The sequence below is a fragment of the Melospiza melodia genome, chromosome 30, assembly GCF_035770615.1.
Source record: "Melospiza melodia melodia isolate bMelMel2 chromosome 30, bMelMel2.pri, whole genome shotgun sequence".
NCBI classification, from domain to species: Eukaryota; Metazoa; Chordata; class Aves; order Passeriformes; family Passerellidae; genus Melospiza; species Melospiza melodia.
Genome location: NC_086223.1, coordinates 278,809 through 304,750, shown reverse-complemented (window position 1 = coordinate 304,750; position 25,942 = coordinate 278,809). Strand labels below are relative to the sequence as shown.

Here is a 25,942-nt window from a genome sequence, read left to right as displayed (position 1 = left end):
TTGGGGAATGTTTGACACCATTTTATTCATCTTCAACTGCAGTGGAAAAATAGAAACCTTTTACAAGCGCCGGCGTTGTCAGCTCAACTCAAGTTATATATTTATATATTTTATATAAATTTCTTTTTTTTTCCTTTTTTTTTTCCTGTTTTTTATTTTTTCCTTGTGTTTTTCCAAGTGCAGCAAGAGACCAAAAACCACATCGAGCCTGATCCGAATCGAGCCCCGAAAAAGCAAAAAAAATCCCAAATAATTCCAAATAAACAGCTTTTAATCCCAGTTTTTGTGGGGTTTTTTTTCCACATCCAATTTCCTCTCCAAATACCACCTGAATTTTTTTAAATTTTTCATTCTTTTTGTGCATATTTTTATTTATTTCATTTTTTTTTCACCTCTTTTTGAACTCTTTGGCACAATTTTGATTCTGCTACAGTCCGAGTCAGGAGATCTCTTTTCCCAATTTGCAGCACTTTCTAAAAAAAATCTGATTTTTAAATATTTTTTCCTGACTTTTTTGAACTTTTTGAAGCCTGAAACTCGCTGGACAAATAGATTTTTCTATTCCCTGCAACCCAAAAATTGTGTTGTTTTTCCCCCATTTCTACATTCACAGTTGAATATTTAAGGAAGGAAAGGCGCTTTTGTTGCTGAGCAGGACAAGCCAAGAGCTCCAAACATTCAGCATTCCCTAAAAATAAAATCCCTAAAAAAAGCGACTTTCCTTAAATTTTATTTTTTTTTTTCTTCTTTTCTACTTTTTCTTCCCTATCTCTTACTGCCTGAACCTCAGTTATGAAATGCAACAGCTGAACCCTTAAATTTTGTATATTTTAGATTTTTTTTTGTCTTTTTTTTTCCTGTCTTTTGTGTTTTTTTTTTTTTTTCCCAGATTTTTGTTTTTTGTGGTTTTGGGAAAAAAAAAAAAAAAAGAGAGAAACTGCAATGAAATTTTTTTTTTTTTTTTTTTTTTGGGAAGTTGAGAATGTGGATATGACCTCACTCACACACACTCACTCCTCTTGAAATTCCTTCTCTCTCCTCGGGGATTTGCCTCATCCCGGAGATTCCCAAATCCCTGGGAAAATCCCAAATCCTGGGAAATTCCCAATTTTCCACCTTTCTCTCTTTTCTCTCTCTCTCTCCAGCAGCCAAAACCTCACAGAGCACCACTTGAATCCCAATTTTCCCCGTTTTTCCCTCATTTTCTCCTCCGAGCTCAGCCGCTCTCGGGCTGGTGGGAATTTCGCTTTTTCCCCCCCATTTTTTTTTTTGTGGAATTTTTGGGGCACAGAATTCCCTCCTGGATGCCGGGGGTCACCAAAGGTTGGGATTTTTGTTCCGAGCCTCACTCACTCATCCTCAGCATCCTCTCATTCCCAAACATTCCGCACACGTCCTCACTCCCGGGGTTTTTGGGGGGTTTTCTAGGAGATTGGAGATTTTTCCTTTTGTTTCTCGGTGTTGTTGTTGGTTTTTTATCCAGTGGGGGTCCTCAGGTGTCGTCCCAATGGTAACAGATCTGGAAAAGGGAAAAAAAAAAAAAGGGGGATTTAGGGGGAAAAACGGGATTTTGGGGGGGGGGGGAAAGGGAATTGGGGAATTCAAGAGGGAAAGGGAATTGAGGGGAAAATGGGGGAAAAAAGGAATTCAGAGAAAAAAGGGGATTCAGGGGAAAAAAGGAATTCAGAGAAAAAAGGGGATTCAGGGGAAAAAAGGAATTCAGGGAATTAAAGCCCTGGAATGTTTAAAAACGGGGGGATGTGGCTCTTGGGCTGGACTCCACCTTGGAGATTTTTCCAAATTTAACAATTCCAGGATTACAACAAAAAAACCCCCAAACCTAAATACTGCAAATCAGGAGATAATAAAAAAAAAAAAAAAAAAAAAAAAGTGGGGGAAAAATTGGGTTGGGCTCAATCCTGGAGACTTTTCCAACTTTAAAATTAAGAAAAATCGACTTTGTAGGGTCAAAAGACCCCCAAATGGGATTTTTTTTTTCCCACAAAAAACCAGGAAAAGAGAACTTTGGGATTGTGGCTCTTCCCAGGCTTAGCTGAGCCAATTCCAGGAATTTTTAGGTGGGATAAAAAGGGGCTGAGCCCTCACCAAGCTTGGTTCTTGAGTTTCCTCAGCTCTTTCGTGGCCCAGGTCGCGAGGGTTTTCGTTTTGTTCGTCTTGGATCTCCTCCCTTCCGTTAGCAGTTCGTGGATCATGGGTCTGGCTTCTACTAATTTCAGGACATCCTTCCCAAAAGCTGTACACAAGTCCCTGGATGCAGAGGAAAATTGGGGAGAAAAACCACGTGAGTGGCACAAAATGCTGGTCGGGAAGTGGGGGTGCTGATTTTGGGAAAACTGCAACTTAAAAATGCTCCAATTCTTGTTTAAAGGTTGATTTCATCATAATTCTCCTTCAATTCAGCAGGAGAAATGAAAACACCTCAGCCTGCCTTTCTCTGCTACCTAAGGATGAGGAGTTTTTTTGGTTCTAAACTCCTGGAAAAATCCTAAATCTGGGATTTTTGTGACGACTTTCTCACCTGCAGAATCGCTTCACACCTGCAGCCAAACACCCAAACTCCAACCCCAAAACTGACACTAAAAACCTCAGAGAGGCAAGAAAAAAAGGGCAGATGCCAGGATTTTAACCTGGTTTCCTCTGTTCCCTAAGGATGAGGGGTTTTTTTTGGGTACTGAACTCCTGCAAAAATCCTAAACCTGGGATTTTTGTGACGATTCTCTCACCTGCGAATCCCCTCACACCTGGAGCCAAACTCCAACCCCGACAGTGACCCTAAAACCCTCAGAAGGGCAGGAGAAAGCCAGGTTGAAATCCTGGGATCTGCCCTTTCTCTGTTCCCTAAGGATGAGGGGGTTTTGGGTTCTAAACTCCTGGAAAAACCCTAAACCTGGGATTTTTGTGATGATTCTCTCACCTGCGAACTCCTTCACACCTGGAGCCAAACTCCAACCCCCCAACAGTGACCCTAAAACCCTCAGACGGGCAGGAGAAAGCCAGGTTGAAATCCTGGGATCTGCCCTTTCTCTGTTCCCTAAGGATGAGGGGGTTTTGGGTTCTAAACTCCTGGAAAAACCCTAAACCTGGGATTTTTGTGACGATTCTCTCACCTGCGAACTCCTTCACACCGGGAGCCAAACTCCAAGCCCGACAGTGATCCTAAGAGCCCCAGAGGGGCAGGAGGAAGGGCAGAGCCCAGGATTTCAACCTGGCTTCCTCTGTTCCCTAAGGATGAGTGTTCTTGGGTTCTAAACTCCTGGAAAAACCCCAAACCTGGGATTTTTGTGACGATTCTCTCACCTGCGAATCCCCTCACACCTGGAGCCAAACTCCAAGCCCAACAGTGACCCTAGAAGCCCCAGAGGGGCAGGAAAAAAGGGCAGAGCCCAGGTTTCTCCTCACCCTATGAGCCCGGCGGCGCAGGCCACCACCCCGTCCGTGTGATCCTCGTCCCCCGCGATGTGGTCGATGTAGGACAGGATGAACTCCACCCTGGGCTGCACCAGCATCACGTCAGCTGCAGGGCAAAGGCCTGGTCAGGGCTTTGGCCGCGTCTGGGACGCTCCCAAAACCAGCCTGGCTCCCGCCTGGATCCTCCCTCTGGATCTCATCAATCCCCCTGGATTGATCGGGGTTTTTGCTGCTTCCTGCTCTGAGGGTTTGGAGGGATGTGAGAACCCCAAAAAGGAGGATTGGAGGAGATCCTGGATCCCTGGAAACGCCCCAGGAATGTGGGGATGTGGCACTGGGAATTCGGGGGGAAAAAAGGGAATTCGGGGAATCAACAGGAGAAAAGGGAATTCAGGGAATTAAGGGGAAAAAGAGGGAATTCATGGGGGAAAAGGGAATCAGGGGAGTAAAGGCACAAAAGGAGATGCGGTTTGGAGGTGACACTGGGTGATTTTAAAGGAAGGGATGTGACAACCCCAAAAGGAGGCTCAGGGAGATCTGTATCAGGTAACTGGGAATATTTCTCCACAGGAAGAGTTACAAAATATTGGAACAACTTCCCAGAGCAGTCCCCATGCCAGGAAATGCCCTAGGAATGTGTGGATGTGACACTGGAGGACATGGCTTGGAGGTGACACTGGATGATGCTAAAGGAAGGGAAGGAGCAGGGATGTGACAACCCCAAAAGGAGGCCTAGGGAGATTTGTGTAGGGTAATTTGGAATAATTCTCCACAGGAAGGGTTAAAAATGCCCAAAACCAGGTGGACAGGCCACTGGGGGTGTGGTTTGGAGGTGACACTGGATGATGTTAAAGGAAGGGAAGGAGCAGGGATGTGACAACCCCAAAAGGAGGCTCAGGAGGTCTGTATGGGATATTTAAGAATAATTCCCCACAGGAAGGGTTAAAAATGCCCAAAACCAGGTGGCTGTGACACTGGGGGATATGGCTTGGAGGTGACACTGGGTGATGCTAACGGAAGGGAAGGAGCAGGGATGTGACAGCCCCAAAAGGAGGCCTGGGGAGGTTGGTATCGGGTATTTGGGGATATCCAGGATGCCAGGGCGTGGCTGGTTTCAGGATGGCTCCCACAGGGACCCCACTCACGGTGCACGTTCTCCTGGTCTCCCTTGAGGCCCTGGATGATGCCCGTGTAGGCCTCCAGGCAGCCCTCCCGCAGCTCGTTCAGGTAATCCACCATGTCGTAGTCGGACTGGGGACAGACACAGGGACAGACACAGGGACAGACACAGGGACAGAGTGAGTGACGCCTTCAGCCCCAGCTCTCACCTTTTCCACATCCTGCACTGCCTTAGCGTGGCTCTGAACTCACAGCTCTGCTCACAGCTCAGTCACACAGAACAATCCTTTAGCCCCAGAGACAAGGACAGACACCACTGCAGCTTCAGGCCCAAAAAGTGTAGACAACAAAAAGGCCCAAAAGTGCAAACAAAGCAAATTGAGGGGAGCAATCTGTGAGGATGGGACTGCACAACCTGGAGCTGTAATTGGATAATTAACCCCAATATGGAAATGGACCAAAACTTGTAAAAGTGAGAAAACTCATGACTTGGAGTCCAGCTTGGGTGTAGCCACGGCCAGGCTCTTGTGCTGCCCAAGGTGCATCCTTGAAGCCTTTCAATGAATCCCTGCTTTATTAATTTAACTCTGTACAGCCTCTTTGGGCATCAAGATGAGACCCCAGAATGTCCCCTGGGCCTGGGGACAGCTCACCTTGTCCACCTGGGCCTGGGATGCCTGCTGGAGGGTGTTGAGCACCACGTCCAGGTACTTCTTGAACTCGCCGCCGATGGCCAGGGCGATGTCCCCGAACACCGAGAGGATCTGCGGCTTCACCGACCTGTGCACGTTCTCGTTCTGGGGAAAAACACCCCAAAAAGGGCCTGGATCAGGGTGGGAAGGGGCCAAGGAAAGGAGGGAATGGGCTCAGGCTGCACCACGGGGTTTGTGTGGGGTGTTCCAGAATGTTTCTCCAGTGGAAAGGGCGTAAAATGTTGGAGCAAGAACAGGGGTTGGAAATGCCTGGAAATGCCTCAGGAATGTGGGAGAGGGAGGGGAAGGGAGGAAGGAATTCAGAAGGAAGAAAGGAATTTGGAAGGAAGGAATTCAGAATTCTAAAGGAATTCAACAGGAAGGGAGGGAGGAATTTGGAAGGAAGGAAGGAATTTTTAAGGAATCCAGGAAGGAAGGAATGAATCCAGGAAGGAATGAACTCACGAATTCAGGAAGGGATTCAGAAGGAATTCAGGGAGAGCGAGTGGGAGTGATGCAGAGTGGGAGACAGGAAGGAACTTGGGAGGAACTCAGGAATCCAGGAAGGAATTTATTTAGGAATTCAGCAAGCTGATAAATGAGACATTCCCCCAGAGCCCAAAGCCCTTGCCCCCAGCACCTCCTGGCCGCCGCTCAAACCGCGCCGCCGCCAAACACGAGACATTCCCGGAGAATTCCTCCCACTTTTCCCAGGCTTCTCCCACCTCCCACTCCCCTGGGAAGAGTGAGCATCCAACTGTTACTCGGGAATCTCCCACTCACCCCCAGGTTCTCCAGGAGCAGCTGCATCACCTCGTCGCAGAAGGGGAGGATGTTGGACTGCAGGGCTCGGCACAGGTCCCCCACCAGCCCCACTGCCGACAGGCAGACCTGCAACGGAGCAGGGATCAGCTCTGGGATTTGGGGTCATCCCTGGGGATTCTGGGGTCATCCCCCAGGAATTTGGGGTTGTCCTGGTGCTCCAGAGGGATGGGAGGGCGATTAAATCCTGGGAATAATGAGCTGGCTGACAGCACTGAGGGGAGGCATGAGGACATCCAGGAGTGGCAAGGATTTGGGTTGGAAAAACATCCCTAAATTCCAATTTCAAAGGGGAAATCCCAGCCAGGATTTGGGCTGGAAACACTACTCCAAAATTCCCATGGAGGCTATCAGGATTGATAATCCAAGGGGAAATCCCAGCCAGGACTGATAATCCAAGGGGAAATCCCAGCTAGGATCTGGGCTGGGGAAAAAACCTCAAAATTCCCCTTGTAGGCACCAGAATTTGACATTCCGAGGGGAATTTGCTGCCTTATCCACATTTTTCCTTGGAAACAACTAAGAAAACTTAAGACACCAAAATTCTACGCTCTAAGGTGGTTTGGATTTGAGAATCCTGGGATTGTTTGGGTTGGAAGTGACCCCACTGGATGGGCAGGGACACCTTTCACTACCCCAAAACTCATCCAACCTGGCCTTGGAAAATTCCAGGGATGGGACAGCCACAATTCCCCTAGAAGAGGGAGAAAACTGATCCATACCTGATACTCAGCGTAGTTTTTCAGCCCAATCCCAAGGAAAGGTTTGAAGGCATCCATGTACTTCAGGAATTCTCCACCCAGGACTGTGCAGGGAAAACATTTCAGTGAGAAGGAAAAATCCCAATTCCTGGCATTTGCCATAAACAACAAATCAGATGTCCCTCAAATTCAACCCAAACCCAGTGAAAACCAAAAATCACTCGACAACTGAGAACGGTGACATTATCCAGGTCCTCCTGGGACTGGACAAATTCCAAAATTCTTATTGGAAGTGATAAGAAAATCTACCAGACCACAATTCCATGCTCCAAGCTGGTTTAGATTTTAGAATCACAGGATTTCTTGGGATAAAAGGGACCTTAAAGCGACACCTTCCACGATCCCAGGTTGCTCCAGCCTTGGACACTTCCATGGATGGAGCTCCCCCACCTTCCCTGCACCACAAATTACATTTTTCACCACTTTGCCCAAATTTCCCGGATCCAGCCCCATTCCTGACCTTCCACCAGGGTGCTGACGGCCATCAGGGCGTCCTCCTGCACCCCCCCGGAGCCGGCCGTGCTCTGGAACATTCTGAGCAGCGACGCCATCACCACGTCCGAGATCTGCAGTGCGTCCTGGTGCTGCACCTTCCGCAGCACGTTCTGAGGGAAAAATCATGGAAAAAGGGCAAAAATCACCACTTATCCTACAGGTAAAGCACTCCCACAGCCCTGGTCTGCTCCTTCTGAGGGAAAAATCATGGAAAAAGGGCAAAAATCACCATCCATCCCTCAGGTACAGCATTCCCACAGCTGTGGATGCTGTACCTTCTGCAGCATGTTCTGAGGGAAAAATCGTGGAAAGCGGGCAAAAATCACTGTTTATCCTACAGGTAAAGCACTCCCACAGCCATGGGTCTGCTCCTTCTGAGGGAGAAATCATGGAAAATGGGCAAACATCACCATTTATCCCACAGGTAAAGCATTCCCACACCAATGGGTGCTGCACCTTCTGCAGCATGTTCTGAGGGAAAAATAGTGGAAATTGGGGAAAAATCGCTGCTTATCCTACAGATAAAGCATTCCCACAGCCCTGAGAGCTTTGATAAGGATGAAAGAGCTGCTGTTTGAACCCTTTTGCAGCCAAAAAAATCTGCTTTTGTGGCTGCAAAGTCCCGTTCATTTGGCTGCATTCAGATTTTCCAGCTGAATTTCCCTTTCCTGCTGCATGGGCTGTTCTCAAAGCTTTGCCATGTGTAAGCTGGAATTAAATGTGACCAGCCCAAATTTAGCCTATTAAAAAAAACATAATAATGAAATCCTTTTTTTTTCTGTCGCAGCTGAGCTTGCAGGGGTTGAACCCATCTGAATTAAAGTTTAGAAATGCTTGAAGTGGTTAAAACACAACAGTTCCCAGGAAAAGAAAAAAAATCCTTAATTTCCAGAAGAAAGTAATTATTTAAAATTTCATTTTTCACTCCACAAAAATGGACTTTGGCTGTTTATATAATTAAGATTTGATTTATGGAATTACAGGATGGTTTGGGTGGGAGGGGAGCTTAAAAATCCCCAAACTCCATGGACAGGAACACAGTCCACTGAACCAAGTTGTTCCTTCCAGTGATAGGATTTTCTCACTTAATTTTCAATATTAACAAATGTTTTTTCTTCTGCTGGATGTTTGTAATTGCATTTCCAGCAAAACAACAAAAAAAATTGGGAAAAACCCCCATACATTTTATTTTTTTAATACTGAAAAAAGCCCCTCTGCTGAGTTTTACTCAGTGGCTTTTAAGCATTTGCTGCAAGTTGATAAAAAATTCAGGTTCAGGTTCTGGGATAGCAAAAAAAACACATGTAGAAATTAAAATTGGCATCTTAATTCCACCTGGATTACGCTCCCCAGTGCCCACCCTGCAAGATTCCAGGGTGAAATTCCCCATTGAAACTCTTTCTAAGAAGAGATTATTCTCATTTCTCATTATTTTCAAAAATTACCCTAAAACTGGAGCGTGAAAACAACTACAAAGCTTTTGAGGATGAAATTAAGGATTTCTCAAATCATCCTGGAGACCACCTGGGTTGCTCTGAGCTGATTTTGGGGGAAAAATTCCTTTTTTGAGTGGTGTTTGCAACAGTAAGCACTGCCCTGATGGCTCCTGCTCATCAGCAGATGTTTAATTGGGAATTCTGAGGACACTCAGAACATTTTAATTGGTGCCATTTGGATCAGGAGCACCAAGCACGAGAGGCAGATGAGGGAATCTCTAAAAAGCCTTGAGGGAATTTTTTTTGTTGTTGTTGTCTGTGGGATTGTTGAGGCTGTAGCCAACCCAAGAACCAATCTGACAGCACAGACAACCTATAAAATCCCTAACAGCATTCTTTGAGTCATATTGCCCTGAATTTTGTCTCTAGAGCACAACTCAGAGACTTCTGAACCTTGCATCACCTCCCACGTGTCAGCTGGGACCCAAAATCCACTTTTTTCATTCAACTCTCAGCACTGGGAGCTGAGGTTGCAGCTTTAGGGGCACAAAAACACCTCAAAAATCACTTTATTCCCACAGCAAGCTCAGGAGAGAGAATTTACCTGGAGAGTAGCACAGAGAAGAGACTGGAGGTCATTGAACTGGATTCTGTCAGAGGTGCTCTGGATGTGAGACTGAAACAAGAACAAAATCCCACGTGTGAAGAGGCTGCCTGGGATCCTGGCAGCTCCAGGGAGAGCCAGGTTGTACTTTAAATATTTGTTCTTTTCAGATTTCAGAGCACAGGGGCTGTGAAGAAGCTGAATATAGAATCCCTGAGTGGTTTGGGACCTTAAATCCCAAATGGGCAGGGACACCTCCCACCATCCCTGGATTTGGACACTCTCAGGGATAGTGTTTTAAATTTAAATTTTTAATTTTAAATCAGGATTTACCCACCTCCATCTGCAGCACTTGCTGGAGCCTCTCCATGATGACCAGGGTGGTTTTTTGGACAGCAGGATAACAGTCCTTGGCACTGTTTTTCACTATTTCCATCAGGGATTCATAGGCTGAACTCCTCAAGTTATTCTGGTGTCCATCAGGTCTGCAACAGAAGGAGGAAGATTTGCAACTCCAAGTGCTTGGAAACAGATTTTTTTTAATTTTAGTAAACCAGCAACAGCTCCATTTGAATGCTGTGACAAGCAGGAGCCACTTGAAAAGCCTTGAAATAAAGGGAATTTGTGAAGCCGCTTCTGGCAGTTTTGTTTTTAACTATTTTCAGTTTTTGAAATGATTTTCAGCAGCTCTCACAACAAGGAGAGGGACAGAAGGAGCCTCGGAGTTGGTATCAGGTGAGCAGCACTTCAGAGCCCCTCCCCAGACACCCCTGAGGGTGTGAAATTTGGAATTGAGGCACCTGACATGATTGATGGGCACTCCACTCCTGGCTGGATGTAAATGAAGACAGGGAAGGAGTTTAAATTTTGAACTGGGACAAGGCTTTTAAGGAGAATCAGCAGCAAAAAAAGCTCCATCAGTCCGTGGAGCTGATCCAGGGATTGAACCTGGAGCTGTCAGATTTATGTGACCTTCAAGCCACCATCAAATTTGAGTTTTAGCCCTTTTTTTCCCCTGCATCTGAGAGCAAAATATTTTGCGTCAGATGTGAGGGGAAAATGAAGGAGTCGTGAGGGGAAAATGGGGGAGATGTGAGGGGAAAATGTGAGGGGAAAATGGGGGAGTCATGAGGGGAAAACGGGGGAGACATGAGGGGAAACAGGAGAAATTTGAAGGAAAAGGGAGAAGGGACACTTCTGGACTTCCTAAAACGAGATATGGACAAAATATGAGAAATTATTCAGTGAGAAGAGCTGTTTTTACTGGGATTTGCATCCTCTATTCCTCTGGGGTTTTTTATACCAAATAAAGCCATGTTTTAATCCAACAGCAGATCTCAGCTGCCAAGAAGAGCCCAAAAGCGTGGAGTGGGAAATAAATGAGAAAAGGCTTTTTGGGGAGGTTGCTTTACCTGTCTGCAGTCTCCAGCAGTTTCTGCACTATCAGCTCAAAGGAGGAGGATAAGCAGTAGGTTGCTGGCTCTTCCTGATCATCAGCCACATCTGCAGCTTCATAGGCAGCTTCAGCAAGGCTGGAGAAGGCCTGGGACACAAAATATCAAAATATCCAACTTGAGGGAAAATGGGGGAGATGTGAGGGGAAAATGGGGGAGATTCGTCAGGGGAAAATGGGGGAGATCTGTGAGGGGGAAATGGGGGAGATCTGTGAGGGGGAAATGGGGCAGATTCGTGAGGGGGAAACGGGGGGAGATCCGTGAGGGGAAAATGTGAGGGAAAACAGGAGAGTCGTGAGGGAAAACGGGCAAGATTTGGACAGCCAAGACCAAACAGCCTTAAGGGATGTCCAGGCTGGATATTAAAGAAAATTCCCTCATGGAAAAAGTCCCAGGCATCTGCACAAGCTGCCTGGAGCAGGGCTGAACTCCCAATCCCTGGAATTGCTCACCAAATTCACGGATGAGCACAGAAGAGCCAGCACAACTGCACTGCTGCTGGCAGAATGCTCCGACTCGGTGACACCAAAACCCCTCCAGATCCCACCAGGAGCTGCTGTTCCCAGTGGACCTGGATTCCTGCGGGGTGTGGGGGGTTCCTCACCCAGCAGACGTTGGTGGCCACCCTGGGCTCGGCGCTCAGCCCCTCCATCAGGCACTGCAGCAGCGGGGCCAGGTAGATGTCGTTGATGGCGGCCTCGGGCAGCATCTCGCAGATCCTGCCCACGGTCCAGGCTGTCGTGTCCCTGACCACCACGCTGGGATCCTTCATCAGCTCTATCAACGTTGGCATGGCCTGGAAGGAGCCAGGAGAAACCACATGAGGAAAAACAAAAATTTGCCTCCAAATAACCATGCAATTTTCAACTCTAAAAACTCCTAAACAAGAGATTTTTTACCTCCAAAACCAGACTACACCCTCCTGACTTTCCTCAAATGAAACCCTCCAAAACCCCACAAAACTCAGGCTCCAGAAGCCTCCAAAACAGGCGACATCCTTCTGATTTTCCTCAAAATAAGATCATGTAGAAACCAGACATTCTCTCCCAATTAACCTAGTGATTTTGGGCTCTAAAACCCTACAAAACTCATGCTCCAGAAACGTTCAAAACAGGGGATATCCTTCTGAATTTTTTTCAAATAAGAGCATGTAGGAATCAGACATTCTCCTCCAAATAACCACACGACTTTTACCTCTAGCAGCCCCTAAACAAGGGATTTTTTACCTCCAAAACCAGACTACACCCTCCTGACTTTCCTTGAACGAAAACCTCACACCAACCAACACCCTCCCTGGAGAACCACAGCCCAAGGCTGACCTGTATTACTAAGGGTTTGAGCTGGTTGGGCTCGGGCCCCTCCAGGATGCAGCCGAAGGCCATGACGGCCGCGTCGCGGTACCGCCAGTCGGGGTTCTTGATGTGCTCCTTGATGAAGGGCAGCACGTGGGGGACGATGTCGTCCTCGCAGCACGTGGCCAGCAGCATCAGGCACACCCCTGCCGCCTTGCAGGGGTTCCAGTCGTCGTCGTCGTCGTTCTCGTCCTGCAGGAAAAACATCAGGGTGATGCCTGAAGTTTGAACTTTAATTGTTACAGATTTCGTGCTGCCTTAGGGTGAGGGTCTGGGCTTCCTATCAAGGGTTAGTGAGCTCTCTTCATAGAGTAAGGAGAAAAAATAATTCCTTTTACAGCTTGGGACCAAGGACAATCTTACAAGTTACAGGCCCAAGAGCACATTCTTGGGTCAGGAATAGAGGGAATCACCAAACCTCTTTGGGAACGAGAAATATTGGGAAGCACAGCTCCAATAAATCCCTCAAAGTTTAACGGGGAGTAAAGAAATCCAGGCCTCAAAAATCCCAGGGACTGGGAGCTCACATGAAGCTGTGGAATATTTGGTTTAATATCCCAAATAGGAATAGAGGGAATCACTAAAACCCTCTGGAAACCACAAATCTTGGGAAGCACAGCTCCAGTAAATCCCTGGAAGTGTTTAACAGGGCCTAAGGCCTCAAAAATCCCTGGAACTGCAGCCCACATGAGACAGGGGCTGTACAATATTTGGTTTAATATACCAAATATTCTTTCAGGAATACAGGGAATCACCAAACCCCTCTGGAAACTACAAATGCTGGGATGTGATCAGGGAAAAAAAGGAGGCAAGTCCCAGTCTCAGCCCAAAACTTGCTGCATCACTGGCTCAGAGTGGTGCATGAAAGCTCATCACAGACCAGGGACTGCCATCTCCTGAGGCATTTCTGGGATCCAAACGGGACCAGAGGAATCCAAAACCTCACTCCCAAGAGCTCCTGAGCTGCAATTCCCTCAGGGAACATGGCACTCACCTGTTTTGTTAAGGTCTGGGTTAGAATAGGGACCAAATATTGCAGTGCCCCCTTGGCATAGAACTTGCTGGTGTGCTCTGGGGGCCGTCCTTGTTCTGCTGCCTGCAGAGAAGAAAAAGAGGTGAAAAGTTTACTTTCATCAACATTTTTATCTGTTGCTATGTAATCTTTTTCAGCATTAAAAGGCTCAATGATCAACTCCAGGAGGCACAAATTCCCCATTCCCCCGCCCCTGCTCCCCAGCACAAATTCTGAGCTGCCTCAAGGGCACTTTGCACTGAGGTAAATATTCCAAAATCCACTTTAAATATTCCAAAATCCACTTTAATTCCTCATCCCTCCTCACAGGGCACAATTATCCCCATTTTCACTTGGCTGTCAGGTGTAATTACCAAGTGACCCCGAGGTGAAGGAGCAAAAGGTTTGGAGCAAATAAACCCCACCCCACTGCTGCTACCCGTCCTTTTATCCTTCATTTTTTATTTTTTGGGAATGCAAGCATAAATATAGATTTAGCTGCTTTTAAAAAAATGGATGTGATTCATGCAGAGCCCTTCAAAGTTTCAGCTGTTATTGATCCCCACAGATAATTTCTGCAAACAGCATCTGCATGCAGAACAAATTCCCCAAATTCCTCTCCAGCCCCAGCCATTCCACAAGATAATTACTTTTATTTCATCCAGAATTCCAGGTCTGACTCATAAATCATGGATTTTAGGGAATGTGAACCATCTTCTGGCATAAAGCCCCTCATGGTTGTGACAGACCCCAAAATTTTGGACATTATTTTATTAATCCCATGGATTATTTCCAGGAAAAACACAGGAGAGCCCTGTGATGGAGCTGTGTGTGGAATTGGGTGGAAATAGGGAATAAGAGTGGTAAAATTGGGTTATTTGGACAAAACCCACCAGGCTGGAGAGCGCTGGGATGGTGAGAGGTGTCCCTGCCCATGGCTGGGATTTAAGGTCCTCCCAGCCCAAACCATCCCAGGATTTTGGGATTAACAGGAATTCCAAATGCAGAGTCAGCCAAAAACCCCCAATTTACCTGGGGGAGCAGGACCTGGGCCAGAACCAAGTGAGGAGCTAAAAACTCCTTTCAAAGGAGGAGCCAAAGAGTCCCAAATGAGGAACTAAAAACTCCCAAATCAGCAGCTAAAAAGTCCCAAAAGAGAAGCCAAAAACTCAACTCCCAAATGAGCTAAAAAGGCCCCAAGGAGGAGCTGAAAACTGCCAAGGGAGGAGCCAAAAAATCCAAAAGGAGGAGCCAAAAATTGAACCCCCAAATGAGCTAAAAACCTCCAAAAGAGGAACCAAAAACTCAACTGCCAAAGGAGCCAAAACACTCGCAAAGGAGGAGCCAAAAACCCCCAAATGAAGAATATGAAGCTCCCAAAAAGAGGCGCCACAACCTCTTTTAGGGCTTTTCAGGTGGTGCTGTGAGCCCAAAACCAGCCGGGAATTTCTCCATTTCCCCCAGGAACAGCAGGAGCAGCTCCTGGGGTGGCCAAAGCCAGGAATGGCAAATTCCAGGGGATGCATGGATGAGGGGATGGATGGATGGATGGATGGATGGATGGATGGATGGATGGATGGATGGATGGATGGATGGATGGATGGATGAGGGGAGCCCAGCCCCACCTCGGAGGCCTCGATGGCCAGGTCCATCTCCTCGTCGCACACGTTGGACCAGAACTCGATGCCCTGCAGAGCCACCTCGTCTATGTCGCTTTTCATCGCCTCGATCGTGATCTGCCACGGCACAAAAACGAGACTTTAACGGTTGATCCCACCTGAATTCATCCTGCTTTGGGGGAGATCAGGAGGAGACTGGGGATTGCCGGAAATTCAAGTTACTGAGGTTTAAAATTACAAATAATCAGATTCCCCCCCCCCTCCCCCATTTTATCACCTCGAACTGAGGTTTCTGTCCCATTTGGAATCTCAAAGATGGGGTTTGTAGGGATTTTTTAGGGATTGGGATTCCCAGGGATACAAAGGAATATCAGGAATGGAATTTTTTAAAGAGATGGCCTTCAGAGAAATAAAAATGGAAAATATAAACTGAAATTGAGGGAGATTTGGGAAATAAACATCAGAAATAGAAACATAAACAAAGGAAAATCAGAGATGCTAACACGAGGAAATATAAATATAAACAAAGGAAAACCAGAGAAATACTAACACAAGTAGAGAGAGAAATAAATATAAGAAATACAAATGAGGGAAATCACAGAAATATAAATAGAGGAAAATCAAGAAAATAAATATCAATATAAACACAGGGAGATCAGCCAAAAAAAGTGAGAAATAAAAATTCAAATGAGGAGAAATCAGAGAAATAAAAATACAAATGGGGGAAAATACAAGCAGAGGAAAATCAGAAGAATAAATATGAGAATTAGAAATAAAATTTATTTCTTTATTATAAATAAATAATTTATTACATAGGAACTTATTTAATATATTACTTACATATTATTAACATATATTACTGTATCAATGTATAAATATTATACTGTTACATTATATTAATATATACATATTATATATTAAATTATTATGTTTATTATGAATATAAAAATTAGTTTATAATTAATTATACAATTATTTTATAAATAAAATATGAACCACTCACAGCAAAGAGGGCAGGCCCCATGTAGGTCTCCATATATTGATAATAAAGGGACATTATCTTCACCAGGTTCTGTAAGGCAGCCACTCGTACCTGGGGCAGAGAAAAATGCCCAATTTCACACAATTTACTTATTTTAATTTTAACATATTTTTGGCAGGCAGATACTCCCCAGGAAGGGAATTTTGAATTTACTCACCCTTGTGTCTGGACACTGTGTGGCTTCACAGACTACTTGCATAATAAAGTGCCTTTCGGACTGAAATAAAGAGAAATAAAAGAACATTTAAAGGGGTTTAAAGAAGAATTTAAGCTTTCAAAGGCTTCCCAGGGAGGGTGAATTTAGGTCTGGACCAGCACAGGGCACCACTCCCTGCTCTATCTTAAACCATTTTTTCCCAATAATGGGAATATTTCCCCCCCCAAACAGGAGTGCTTTCCCCCAAAACTGAAGTGGTTGTTTCCCCCAAAATGGGAAATTGTTTCCCCCCCCCAGAATGGGAATCCAACATTTGCATTTCAAGGCTGTCCAAAATAAAGACACAGCAGAACTTCAGAATTCAAAAATCCTGCTGGTCCCTGAATTATTTCAGCAATTTCTTAAAAAAACCAAAAAGGAAAAAAGAAGAAAAAAAGGAAAAAGTCACTGCTCCCCTCCCTGCAGATCCCCAGCCTTCCTGCCTGCCCAGAGCTGCATCCAAGTCTCAGTTTCCACAGGATTTATCCATCAAAACTCAGCGTGGTGCATGAACCTCATCACTGACCGTGGATCAGCAGCTCCCCCTGCAATCCCTTCCCAAAATTTGGGATTTCTGGGGTTTTTCCCTCACCTCTTTGTCAAAGTTTGCTTTGGTGAATTCCAAAGAGTTCAGGAGTGCGTTGGTAGCTGCAAGCTTCACATTGTTGCTGGGCTCCTCCTTTCTCATTCCCTGGATTATGGCAGTCAGGATCTCATTGGATTTGTCCTGGAGCTGCTCTGGATCCTGAAAAAAAGTTTAAAAAATCTGAATAAAGTTATTTATTATTTAAATAGATTTTCCTGTTTTCAAGCAGCAGAATCTACACACGAAAAAGATTTTTTTTTTTTGGCCAGAATCTACAAATAAATGTTTTGGAAAGATTTTAGGATAAACCAGGAAATCATGGGAAATCCAAGGAATTCCTGCAGCACCTGGGATGGGAAGGAGAAGTGTGAACTGAGCACAAATGCTCCAGAACTCCCCTGGCCAGAGGAAATCCAGGATTTTCCAGGCCAGGGAGGATCCCAAGGCTGGTCCCTGTTTTCCCCGGGATGTGGATGCTGAGCTGAGGTTTCCCCTCAGCCTGTGGGAGCCTCCACGTTCCCTTCAGGAATGGTGACCTGGATTTGGGGTGGGAAAGGAGGTCAGGCCTTCCAGGAACCTGCTGGAGCTGCCAGCAGGGGGAAAAGGCTCCTGGAAACCAGGGAATCCCCTCCAGAGCCGTAAAAACCTCCTGGAAATCAGGAATGCCTTAAGGCTGCGAATCAGCAAAGGATCATCAAAGTTTCCTGGGAATCCTTAGGTCAGGAAAGCCCTCCGAGATAATTTTAAATCTCCCGGAAAGCAGGATTTCCTTAAGGCTGGAAAAGCCCAAGACCATAAAAATCTCCTGGGAATCCTTAAAAAACAAAATCCTTAAACAAAAGATCCAACTTAAAAAGCCCCAATTCAAAATCCAACCTAAACTCCTACCAAAAAAGTCCAGCCTAAAGAACTCAATCCTAAACCCCAGCCTAACAAATCAAAAACACTTCAACCCAAAATACAATCCAAAGAATCCAAGCTAAAACCCAACCCTAAATCCAACCCAAAAAATCCAAAAAACTTAAACCTAAGAACCAATCCAGCCCAAAACGCAACCCAAAGATCCAAGAAACTCCAACCCAAAAACTTCCAACCCAAAATCCCACCCAAAGAATCCAAGCCAAAACCCAATCCTAAATCCAACCCAAAAGATCCAAAACACTTCAACCCAAGACCCAATCCAATCCAAAACGTAACCCAAAAAATCCAACCCTAAGAATCTGAAAAAATCCGACCCAAAGAACCAATCCAACTCAAAATCCAATCCAAAGATCCAAGAAACTCAAACCCAAAAAATCGAACCCAAAAAATCCAAAAAAACTCCAACCCAAAGAATCCAAACAACTCCAACCCAAGAACCAATCCACCCCAAAATCCAGCCCAAAGATCCAGGAAACTCCAACCCAAAAAACCCAAAAATCTCCAACCCAAAGAATCCGAGCCCCAACCCAACCCGCCGCGGCCTCAGCCCCCTGCCCCACGGCCCCGTGCCACTCACGATGTCCTGGCAGATGTAGCCGATGGCCTCGAGCGTGGACTCCTTCATGTGCTCGGTGCTGTGCTGGTTGGTGACGTTGGCCACCAGCTGCGGGATCAGCTCTGGCCACTGGTTCATGGGGATCTCGGCGCAGGCGATGCCGGCCACGCACTGCGACGCCGAGCTGGGCCGGTACGTCTCCGTGCCCAGCGTCTGCAGCACCTGCACGGCCAGGGATGGGAGAGACGGGGATCAATCACCCACGGAGCCTGATCAAACACCCACAGAGCCTGATCAAACACCCACAGAGCCCCTGTGCCCAGAGAAATGGGAATAAACACCCACAGAGCCCCTGTGCCCAGCGTCTGCAGCACCTGCACGGCCAGGGATGGGAGAGATGGGGATCAATCACCCACGGAGCCTGATCAAACACCCACAGAGCTCTGTGCCCAGAGAAACGGGGGGATAAATTATCCCACAGAGCCCCTGTGCCCAGAGAAATGGGAATAAACACCCCACAGAGCCCCTGTGCCCAGCGTCTGCAGCACCTGCACGGCAGGAGAGACGGGGGGATAAATTATCCCAGAGCCCTGTGCCCAGGGAAACGGGGGATAAATTATCCCACAGAGCCCTGTGCCCAGGGAAATGGGGGGGATAAATTATCCCACAGAGCCCTGTGCCCAGAGAAATGGGGGGATAAATTATCCCACAGAGCCCTGTGCCCAGGGAAATAGGAATAAACACCCCACAGAGCCCCTGTGCCCAGAGAAACAGGGGGATAAATTATCCCACAGAGCCCCTGTGGCCAGCGTCTGCAGCGCCTGCACGGTGGGAGAAACGGGGGGATAAATTATCCCACAGAGCCCCTGTGCCCAGAGAAATGGGAATAAACACCCCAGAGAGCCCCTGTGCCCAGAGAAACGGGGATCAATCACCCATAGAGCCTGATCAATCACCCACAGAGCCCCTGTGCCCAGGGAAATGGGGATAAACACCCACAGAGCCCTGTGCCCAGGGAAACAGGGATCAATCACCCCACAGAGCCTGATCAAACACCCACAGAGCCCTGTGCCCAGAGAAACGGGGATAAATCACCCCACAGAGTCCCTGTGCCCAGAGAAATGGGGATAAATCACCCACAGAGCCCTGGGCCCACGGAAACGGGGATCAAACACCCACAGAACCCCTGTGCCCAGAGAAATGGGAATAAACACCCCACAGATCCCCTGTGCCCAGCGTCTGCAGCACCTGCACGGCCAGGGGCCAGGAGAAATGGGCATCAAACACCCACAGAGCCCAAACCCCACAGCTTGGCCACAAATCACCCACCCGGGGTCTACTGGAGAAACAGTGCTGGGGACGGGAACAGTCCGGCTGGGATTGCCGTGGTGATGGTTCAACAAATCGGGGTTGAATTCACCCCAAAAAGCAAATTTTTTATGCCAAAATTATCTGGGTAGTTTTGTCGGGCGTTGGGATAGATCAGGAGGGGTTCTGAACTTTGGGAACTTTTCACTAAAAACATGGAGGGACTGGGATGGATTTTTTCAGCTTTCCCTGTAATACACCAGTAAAATTTTCTTTAAAAAATAGAGGGAGGGGTTTGCACTTTTCCATCATTTTTAGTTGTACACCAATAACTTTCTCTAAAAACTAGAGGGATATTTTCCAGCATTTCCCAGTCATACACCAGGAAAATTTTCTTTAAAAAGTAGAGGGAGGGGTTTTCATTTTTCCATCATTTTTAGTTTTACCCCAGTAACTTCCTCTAAAAAACTGGAGGGACATAGGATGAATAATTCCTAGTTATATATAAATAGCTTTTACTTAAAAAAAAAATAGAGAGTGAAATGGTTTTTTTTTATAATTTCCACTTGAATACCAATAATATTTTCTATAAAAAACAGGAAGGGATTAGCATTTTCCCAACATTCTCGGTTATAACCAATAAAACTTTCTTTAAAAACCAAAGAGATGAGGATTAATTTTTTCAGCACTTCCAATTACACACCAACAACATTTCCTTTCTAAACTGGAGGGAGTGGGATGCATTTTATCAGCACTTCCAGTTCCACACCTTCATTTTCCAAGTTTCCACCTAAATGTTGGATTTTTGGTGTTGAAAACAGCAGCAAATTGTTCAATTCCAGTGCACAAGGACAGCTCCTGATGCCAGTAAAATCCCATGGAAATAAAGGAGCAAAGGTGCTCCATCATCTCTCACCCAAATTCACCCTCTGGTGTGGCTGCCCCTGATCCCTGCATGTCCAAGCCCTGGGAGAAGGAAAGGTGGGAATGGATGGAATTTAAGGTTCTCCCCACCCAAATAATTCTGGGATTATCGAGAGAGATTCTATTAACACAAAAAAAAAAAAAACAAAAACATAAAGCTCAGGGCCGAGCTGATTCAGTCACAGAGCACTGCACAAATCCCAGCACCATTTTTTGCTCCCATCAGCCAAAAAGAAACAACAAACCACTGAGCCACCACTTCTGTCCCTGCAGGCTCTGCACTCCAGCTGGGCAAAAAGCACCCTCAGGAAAACACACGGATTTTTATTAATTTTCTATCTGGGACTTGTAATTTTTTTCCCATTTTCCACTTTTAAAACTTGCTGGGCCTCATGCGAACATTGCTCAGACTCAGAGCATTTCAAAGGTGTTGGTGGGGAGTGGAGAGCACCTGGGGAAGCTCCTCCTCAGAAAGGGAAGAAAAATCTGCCTCAAAAAGCATTTCCTGCAGAAAATGCAACGCCCAGCCCAGCTGCAGGGGAAACCATGGAATCCTGGAATGCTTTGGGTGGGAAGGGACCTTAAATCCCACCCAGGGCCACGGGCAGGGACATTTCCCACTGTCCCGGGGGCTCCCAGCCCTGTCCAGCCTGGCCTGGGGCACTTCAGGGATCCTGGGGCAGCCACAGCTGCTCTGGGCAATCCCTGCAGCGTTTTCAGAGCTTCACTGTAGAAACTTCTTCCTTTAGCTCACCTAAACCAACCCTCTTCCAGTCTGAAACCATCCTCTGCCGTCCCAGCAGGGCCTTCCACAAACCCCGACCATCCTGGGCTGGAAGGGACCCACGGGGACCACCCAGCCCAGCTCCCATCGCTGCAGGACACCCCAAATTCACCCTGAGCCCCCCTGGCAGCGCTGCCCAAATGCTCCTGGAGCGCTGAGAGGTTTGGGATCACAACCATCCCACGGGGAGCTGTCCCTGTGCTCTGGGGGAAATCCCGCAATCCAACTCAGAATCCAACCCAAAACCGGAGCTCTGAGAGGTTTGGGATCACCACCATCCCACGGGGAGCTGGCCCGGTGCCCAAACACCCTCTGGGGGAAGCCCCAAAATCCAACCCAACAAATCCAGCCCCAAACTCCCGCAGTGCTGGCAGCTTTGGGATCACAACCATTCCACAGGGAGCTGTCTTACCCCTCAACCAACCCTTGGGGGAAGCTCTTTGTCCAAAGCTCATCCAGATGAAACCAACTCCCAGACCCGAGCAGCTGCTGCTGCTCCAGGGACCAGGAGGAGACTTTCCATGTGGAAAACCATGGATGACGACCCTGCCCGACCCCTCGCAGGGCACAAACAAGGGGAAGAGGAGGAGGAAGGGCAGCACTTACGAAGTTCTTGACCTCCCTGCGGGCGTTGGCGTCGATGGCCAGCCATCTCTGCTGGTACTGGGCCTTGATGTCGGGGTCCTTGGAGGTCAGCGAGTTCTTGATCTGCAGCCCCGCGGCCACGCGTGCCACCTGGCTGTTGCCGGGGTTGGCCAGCACTTTGGACAGTTCCACCAGGAAGGTGGGCTGTGGGGAGAGGGGGTCAGCGCCGGAGCCCCCCCGAGCCCCCCAGAGCCCCCCCAGAGCCGGACGTGGGCCAGATTAGGGCTAAGCTCCTCGCGGCAGGCGCGGAAGCGCCGCTGGCTCTGCGCCGCGGGGATTTCTTTAGAGCTGGCACCGGAGCCCGGTGACCTCCCCTGCTCCTGCCCGCCCCGACAGCTCCGCCAAATCAGCGCCTTTATGGGTCAAAAAACGGGTTTTCTGGGTGGGAGTTATGGAGGAGCTCCCTGCTCGTTGTTTCGGTGATCCTGCACCCAAACTAGGATGGGTAAGATGTGGAATCTCTGATTTGTGACGTTCCAAACCCTCTGCTGATCACAATGATGATTAACTCCTCAAAATTATAATTAAGCCCTCAAAATTATGATCAACCCCCCCAAAATTATGATTAACCCCCCAAAATTATGACTAACCCCCCCCCAAAAACGCCTGAGTGCACACAAAACCCCCTGGCGTTGGTGCCACTTCCTTTGCTAAAACCTTTAATTTTTAAACTTTTCTTCTTTCAAGTCTTTTTAAAATTTCTTCAAGTTTCAGAAGCTTCCCTGAAGCCAAGTGTCAGCAGAGAAGTTTTATTTTTTTCCTGAATATTTTTCCTCAAAAGCTTTTCGCCTGCCCAGAAAAGCCTTCCTAGAAAATAGTGGGAGCAGATGCATTGCTTTCCAAGTGATTTTCCTAAAAATCTTCCACTTTTTTACAATAAACCCGTTTCTAAAATCCCTTAAGAAATCTTAAAATACATCTTTATAAAAACAACTTAAACAATCCTAAATTACAAAGAGTTTGGGGCACCAAAATCCCATTTTTAAAACTAACCCAACATTCAAAAGTTGAACAAACAACTCCAGTGCCTTGGACTCCAGGTTTCCAATGCCCAAGCTCAGCTCTTGAGATAAAATTGATTTTAGTTGTTCCATCCCAAACTCTTCAAGTTCAAGCTGAAGAATTTGGGGTCAAAAAATGGGGGAAAACTTAAAGGGATGGGTGTAAATCATTAGAAATATTCTAAACTTAATGCAATAGAAAAAACCCTACAAAAAGACCCCACTAAACCACTTCAAACCGAATTTTAAACTCTGATTATATCAGGAGTGAGGAACCAGCCAGAATTAGTTCACAGGACAACCCAGAAGTGTTGCTGCCACCTTGGACATGAAAACTCCTGAAATTCACAGGTGGAGAAGCATCCTTGGGTTTCTCACTCATAAATTAGCAGGAAAATTTGTATTTTCATGAGGTTTTGGGGTAAATTCAGCTAAAAAAAATGAGCAGCATCACAAGAAACCTCAGATTTGAGAGGTAAGGTGAAGGCAGATGGGCCTGAGCTGGGTCCCACCTGCAGAGGCGTCAGGGAACAGCTCAGGTAAAAAGGGATAAATTAGCTAAAGGGGATGATTTAGGGGTGGAGAGGAGGAGGAAGGGGGTGAGGAAGAGCAGGAGGCTCCAGCAGGGAACTGGGAGATGCTCCCAAAGCCCTGGGGCTCTCCTGGCAAAGGCTCTTCCCACCCAGGGACCACATCCTGTGGTGGGGACAGGCCTGAATTCCTCATCCCCATCCTCCTGGCTTCATCCCCACCCTCATCCTCCTGGCTTCATCCTCATCCTCATCGCTTCATCCCCATCCTCATCGTCCTGGCTTCATCCCCATCCTCATCGCTTCATCCCCATCCTCCTGACTTCATTCTCATCCTCCTGGCTTCATCCCCACCCTCATCCTCATCCTCCTGGCTTCATCCCCGTCCTCACCTGCCTGCCTTCATCCCCACCCTCATCCTCCTCCAGGACTCAGCCCCCTTCCATCCTGGCCCATTCCCCCTGCCCGTCCCACACAAATCCTTGGTGCCAGCCCAAGCTCTGCTCTCACCCAGCCCTGCCTCTCTCTCAGAAAGCAAAGTAAAAATGAAAGCTTGGAGCAATCTCCCCCCAGGCAGAGAGGAAAAATGAAACCTTGGGAAATGCACATTTCCCCAGCCCTTCCCAGCACCTGAAATCAGGACCATGAGCAGCTCCTGCCCATCACCCCAAAATCCCTCACACCGCAGAGCCCTGGATCTCCAGGCTCAGCTGGGGCATCCTGAGACTCCCCCAGCACCAACCCAGAGGATTTTCCCTCAAAACTGAGGCTCAGCACCAAGGCTGCATCAATGCTGACCCTGACAGGAGCCCACCCTCCTGGCAGGAGCACCCTAAACACAGAACCCGCGTGGCTGTCCCGGCGCACAGCAGCCAGGGCAGGAGCTGCTGCGGGGTGACAGGTGCCAGTCCTGGGGGTGATAACGGGGCTGTGACCAGGACAGCACCGGGACCCGGCACCCCCCAGCGCTCCCCACGGCCGCAGGCAGCGGCCAGAGCTGCAGCCCCTCACCTTGACTAAGCAAAAACCCTTCTGGAGCAGCAGCAGCCTCAAATCCCCGCTGCAGCACAGCGACTACACCCGGGGCTCTGGGCTTTTTGTTCCCCCTTTCTTTTCTTTTTTTCAGACTTCTTTTCTTCCTCAAATCTCAGGTCACCGGGGGTGCAGCTCCCCCTGCCCAGCCGCACCTCCCTCCCCCACCGGCCGCCCCCGAGCTCCTCCCCAGATGGCGAAGCTCCTCCGGTCCCGCCCCGCCGGGGCTCCAGGGGCTGCGGTGGGACCGGTGCGCCGGGCAGCAGGAGCGGACGGGGGTCCCGAGGGCACAGGAACCGGGCAGCAGGGCCGGGCGGGGGTCCCACAGGCAGCGGGACCGGACACTGGCACCGGGCAGCAGGGCTGGGCAGGGATCCCGCGGACGGCGAGGCTGGGAGAGGGTCCCGCTGGAACCGGCCGGGGGTCCCGCGGCCGCTCGGGCCGGGCGGTGGGAGCGGGCAGCGGGACTGGGCGGGGTGCGGCGGGCACTGGGAGCGAACGGAGGTGCCGCGGAAAGCGGCGGGCGGGGCCGGCCGGGGGTCCCGGCGGGCGGCCGGGCTTTAGGACCGGGCGGCGCCCGGGGCCGCGATGGCCGCGGCGGCCGCACATGGCCCGCGGCCGCTCCCGCACCGGCCCCGCCCCCCGGCCCGGCGCCGCGCGCTGATTGGCTGCCGGGCCCGCAGGGCGCGCTGTGATTGGCCCGCGCGGCCGCCGGGCGCGGGCAGGGGCGGCAGCGGCCATGGCGGCCGGGCCGGGCCGGGCCGAGCCGGGCGGGGCGGGGGGGCCGCGGAGCGCTCGGGGCAGCGCCGGGCCCGCCACCGGCCCCGCCACCCCCGGGGCCGCCCCGAGCGCTCACCAGGTTCTCGATGGCCGCCTGCTCCAGGAACTTCTGTGCCGCCTCGAGCTCCGAGCAGTCTGCGGAGGGGAAACCGGCGTCAGCTGCGGCCCAACCGCCCGGGCCCTCAGGCTCCGAGCGCGCCCCTTAGCGTGCCCGGGAGCATCCCCGCCGCCACGGTTCCCGCCCGCCCCACGGCCTCCGCCGCCGCCCACGCCCTCCCCGGGGCTGCGGGCGCCGCCTCGGCCGCCCCGCGAGTTGCGCGTCCCCCGCCCCGCCCGGCCCCGCCGGGCCTGCCCGCCCCGCCGCCCGCAGCCCTCAGCCCGCGCCCTACCCGGCGAGACCGTCTTCTCTAGGATGGTGATGAGCTCCATGGCGGCGGCGTGGCGGCTCCGGCGCCGGCGGGAGGAGGAGGAGGAGGAGGAGGGGAAGGGGAGGGGGGGGGGGAAGCGGGGCGGGCCGGAGGAGGGGAGGGAGGGGAAGGGCGGAAAGCCGGGGCCTGCCCCGCGGAGGCGGCGGGCGGAGGCCGGAGCGGGGCGGGGGCGGTGGCGGCTCCCGGTGCGGCTGCGGGGCGGTGGCGGGAGATTATTTTCAAAAAAAAAAAAAAAAAAAAAAAAACAGAAAAAGAAGAAGGAAAAAAAAAAGAAAAAAAAAAAAAAAAAAGAAGGGGCCGCGCGAGCGGGGAGGCGGCGGCGCGCGCGCGCACCGGGCGGCGGAGGGATACGCCAGGAGGCCCCGCGCGCGCGCCCCGCGCCCGCCGCGCTGATTGGCCGGCGGGGCCCCCGGG

At 49.3% G+C, this 25,942-nt stretch overlaps 1 protein-coding gene across 2 annotated transcripts; it reads right to left on the bottom strand.

Annotated features, from left to right (window-relative positions):
• Nucleotides 1-25,586, bottom strand: KPNB1 (karyopherin subunit beta 1). Of its 2 annotated transcripts, XM_063178802.1 has the most exons (22): nucleotides 25,490-25,586; nucleotides 25,177-25,235; nucleotides 21,719-21,901; nucleotides 18,118-18,318; nucleotides 16,626-16,778; nucleotides 15,995-16,054; nucleotides 15,799-15,888; nucleotides 14,802-14,912; nucleotides 13,159-13,260; nucleotides 12,132-12,356; nucleotides 11,417-11,608; nucleotides 10,771-10,901; nucleotides 9,696-9,843; nucleotides 9,359-9,430; nucleotides 7,284-7,428; nucleotides 6,785-6,867; nucleotides 6,024-6,131; nucleotides 5,202-5,345; nucleotides 4,575-4,680; nucleotides 3,421-3,535; nucleotides 2,107-2,268; nucleotides 1-1,519 (listed from the first exon to the last, which is right to left on the bottom strand). In XM_063178802.1, coding segments are annotated over exons 1-22 (2,631 nt in total). In that variant the 5' UTR covers nucleotides 25,530-25,586; the 3' UTR covers nucleotides 1-1,518. The 2 variants fall into 2 exon arrangements, with proteins under 2 accessions (XP_063034872.1, XP_063034871.1); XM_063178801.1 differs by lacking the exon at nucleotides 1-1,519 and having other exon boundaries at nucleotides 2,103-2,268.
• Nucleotides 25,587-25,942: the final 356 nt, after the last annotated feature.

Coding starts and splice junctions, on each gene's coding strand:
- KPNB1 (XM_063178801.1), bottom strand. CDS start 25,529: ATGGAGCTCATCACCATCCTAGAGAAGACGGTCTCGCCGG. Junction 25,236..25,489: donor AGAGAAGACGGTCTCGCCGG/GTAGGGCGCGGG, acceptor TCCCCTCCGCAG/ACTGCTCGGAGCTCGAGGCG. Junction 6,132..6,784: donor AAAACTACGCTGAGTATCAG/GTATGGATCAGT, acceptor GCTCCGTTGCAG/GTCTGCCTGTCGGCAGTGGG.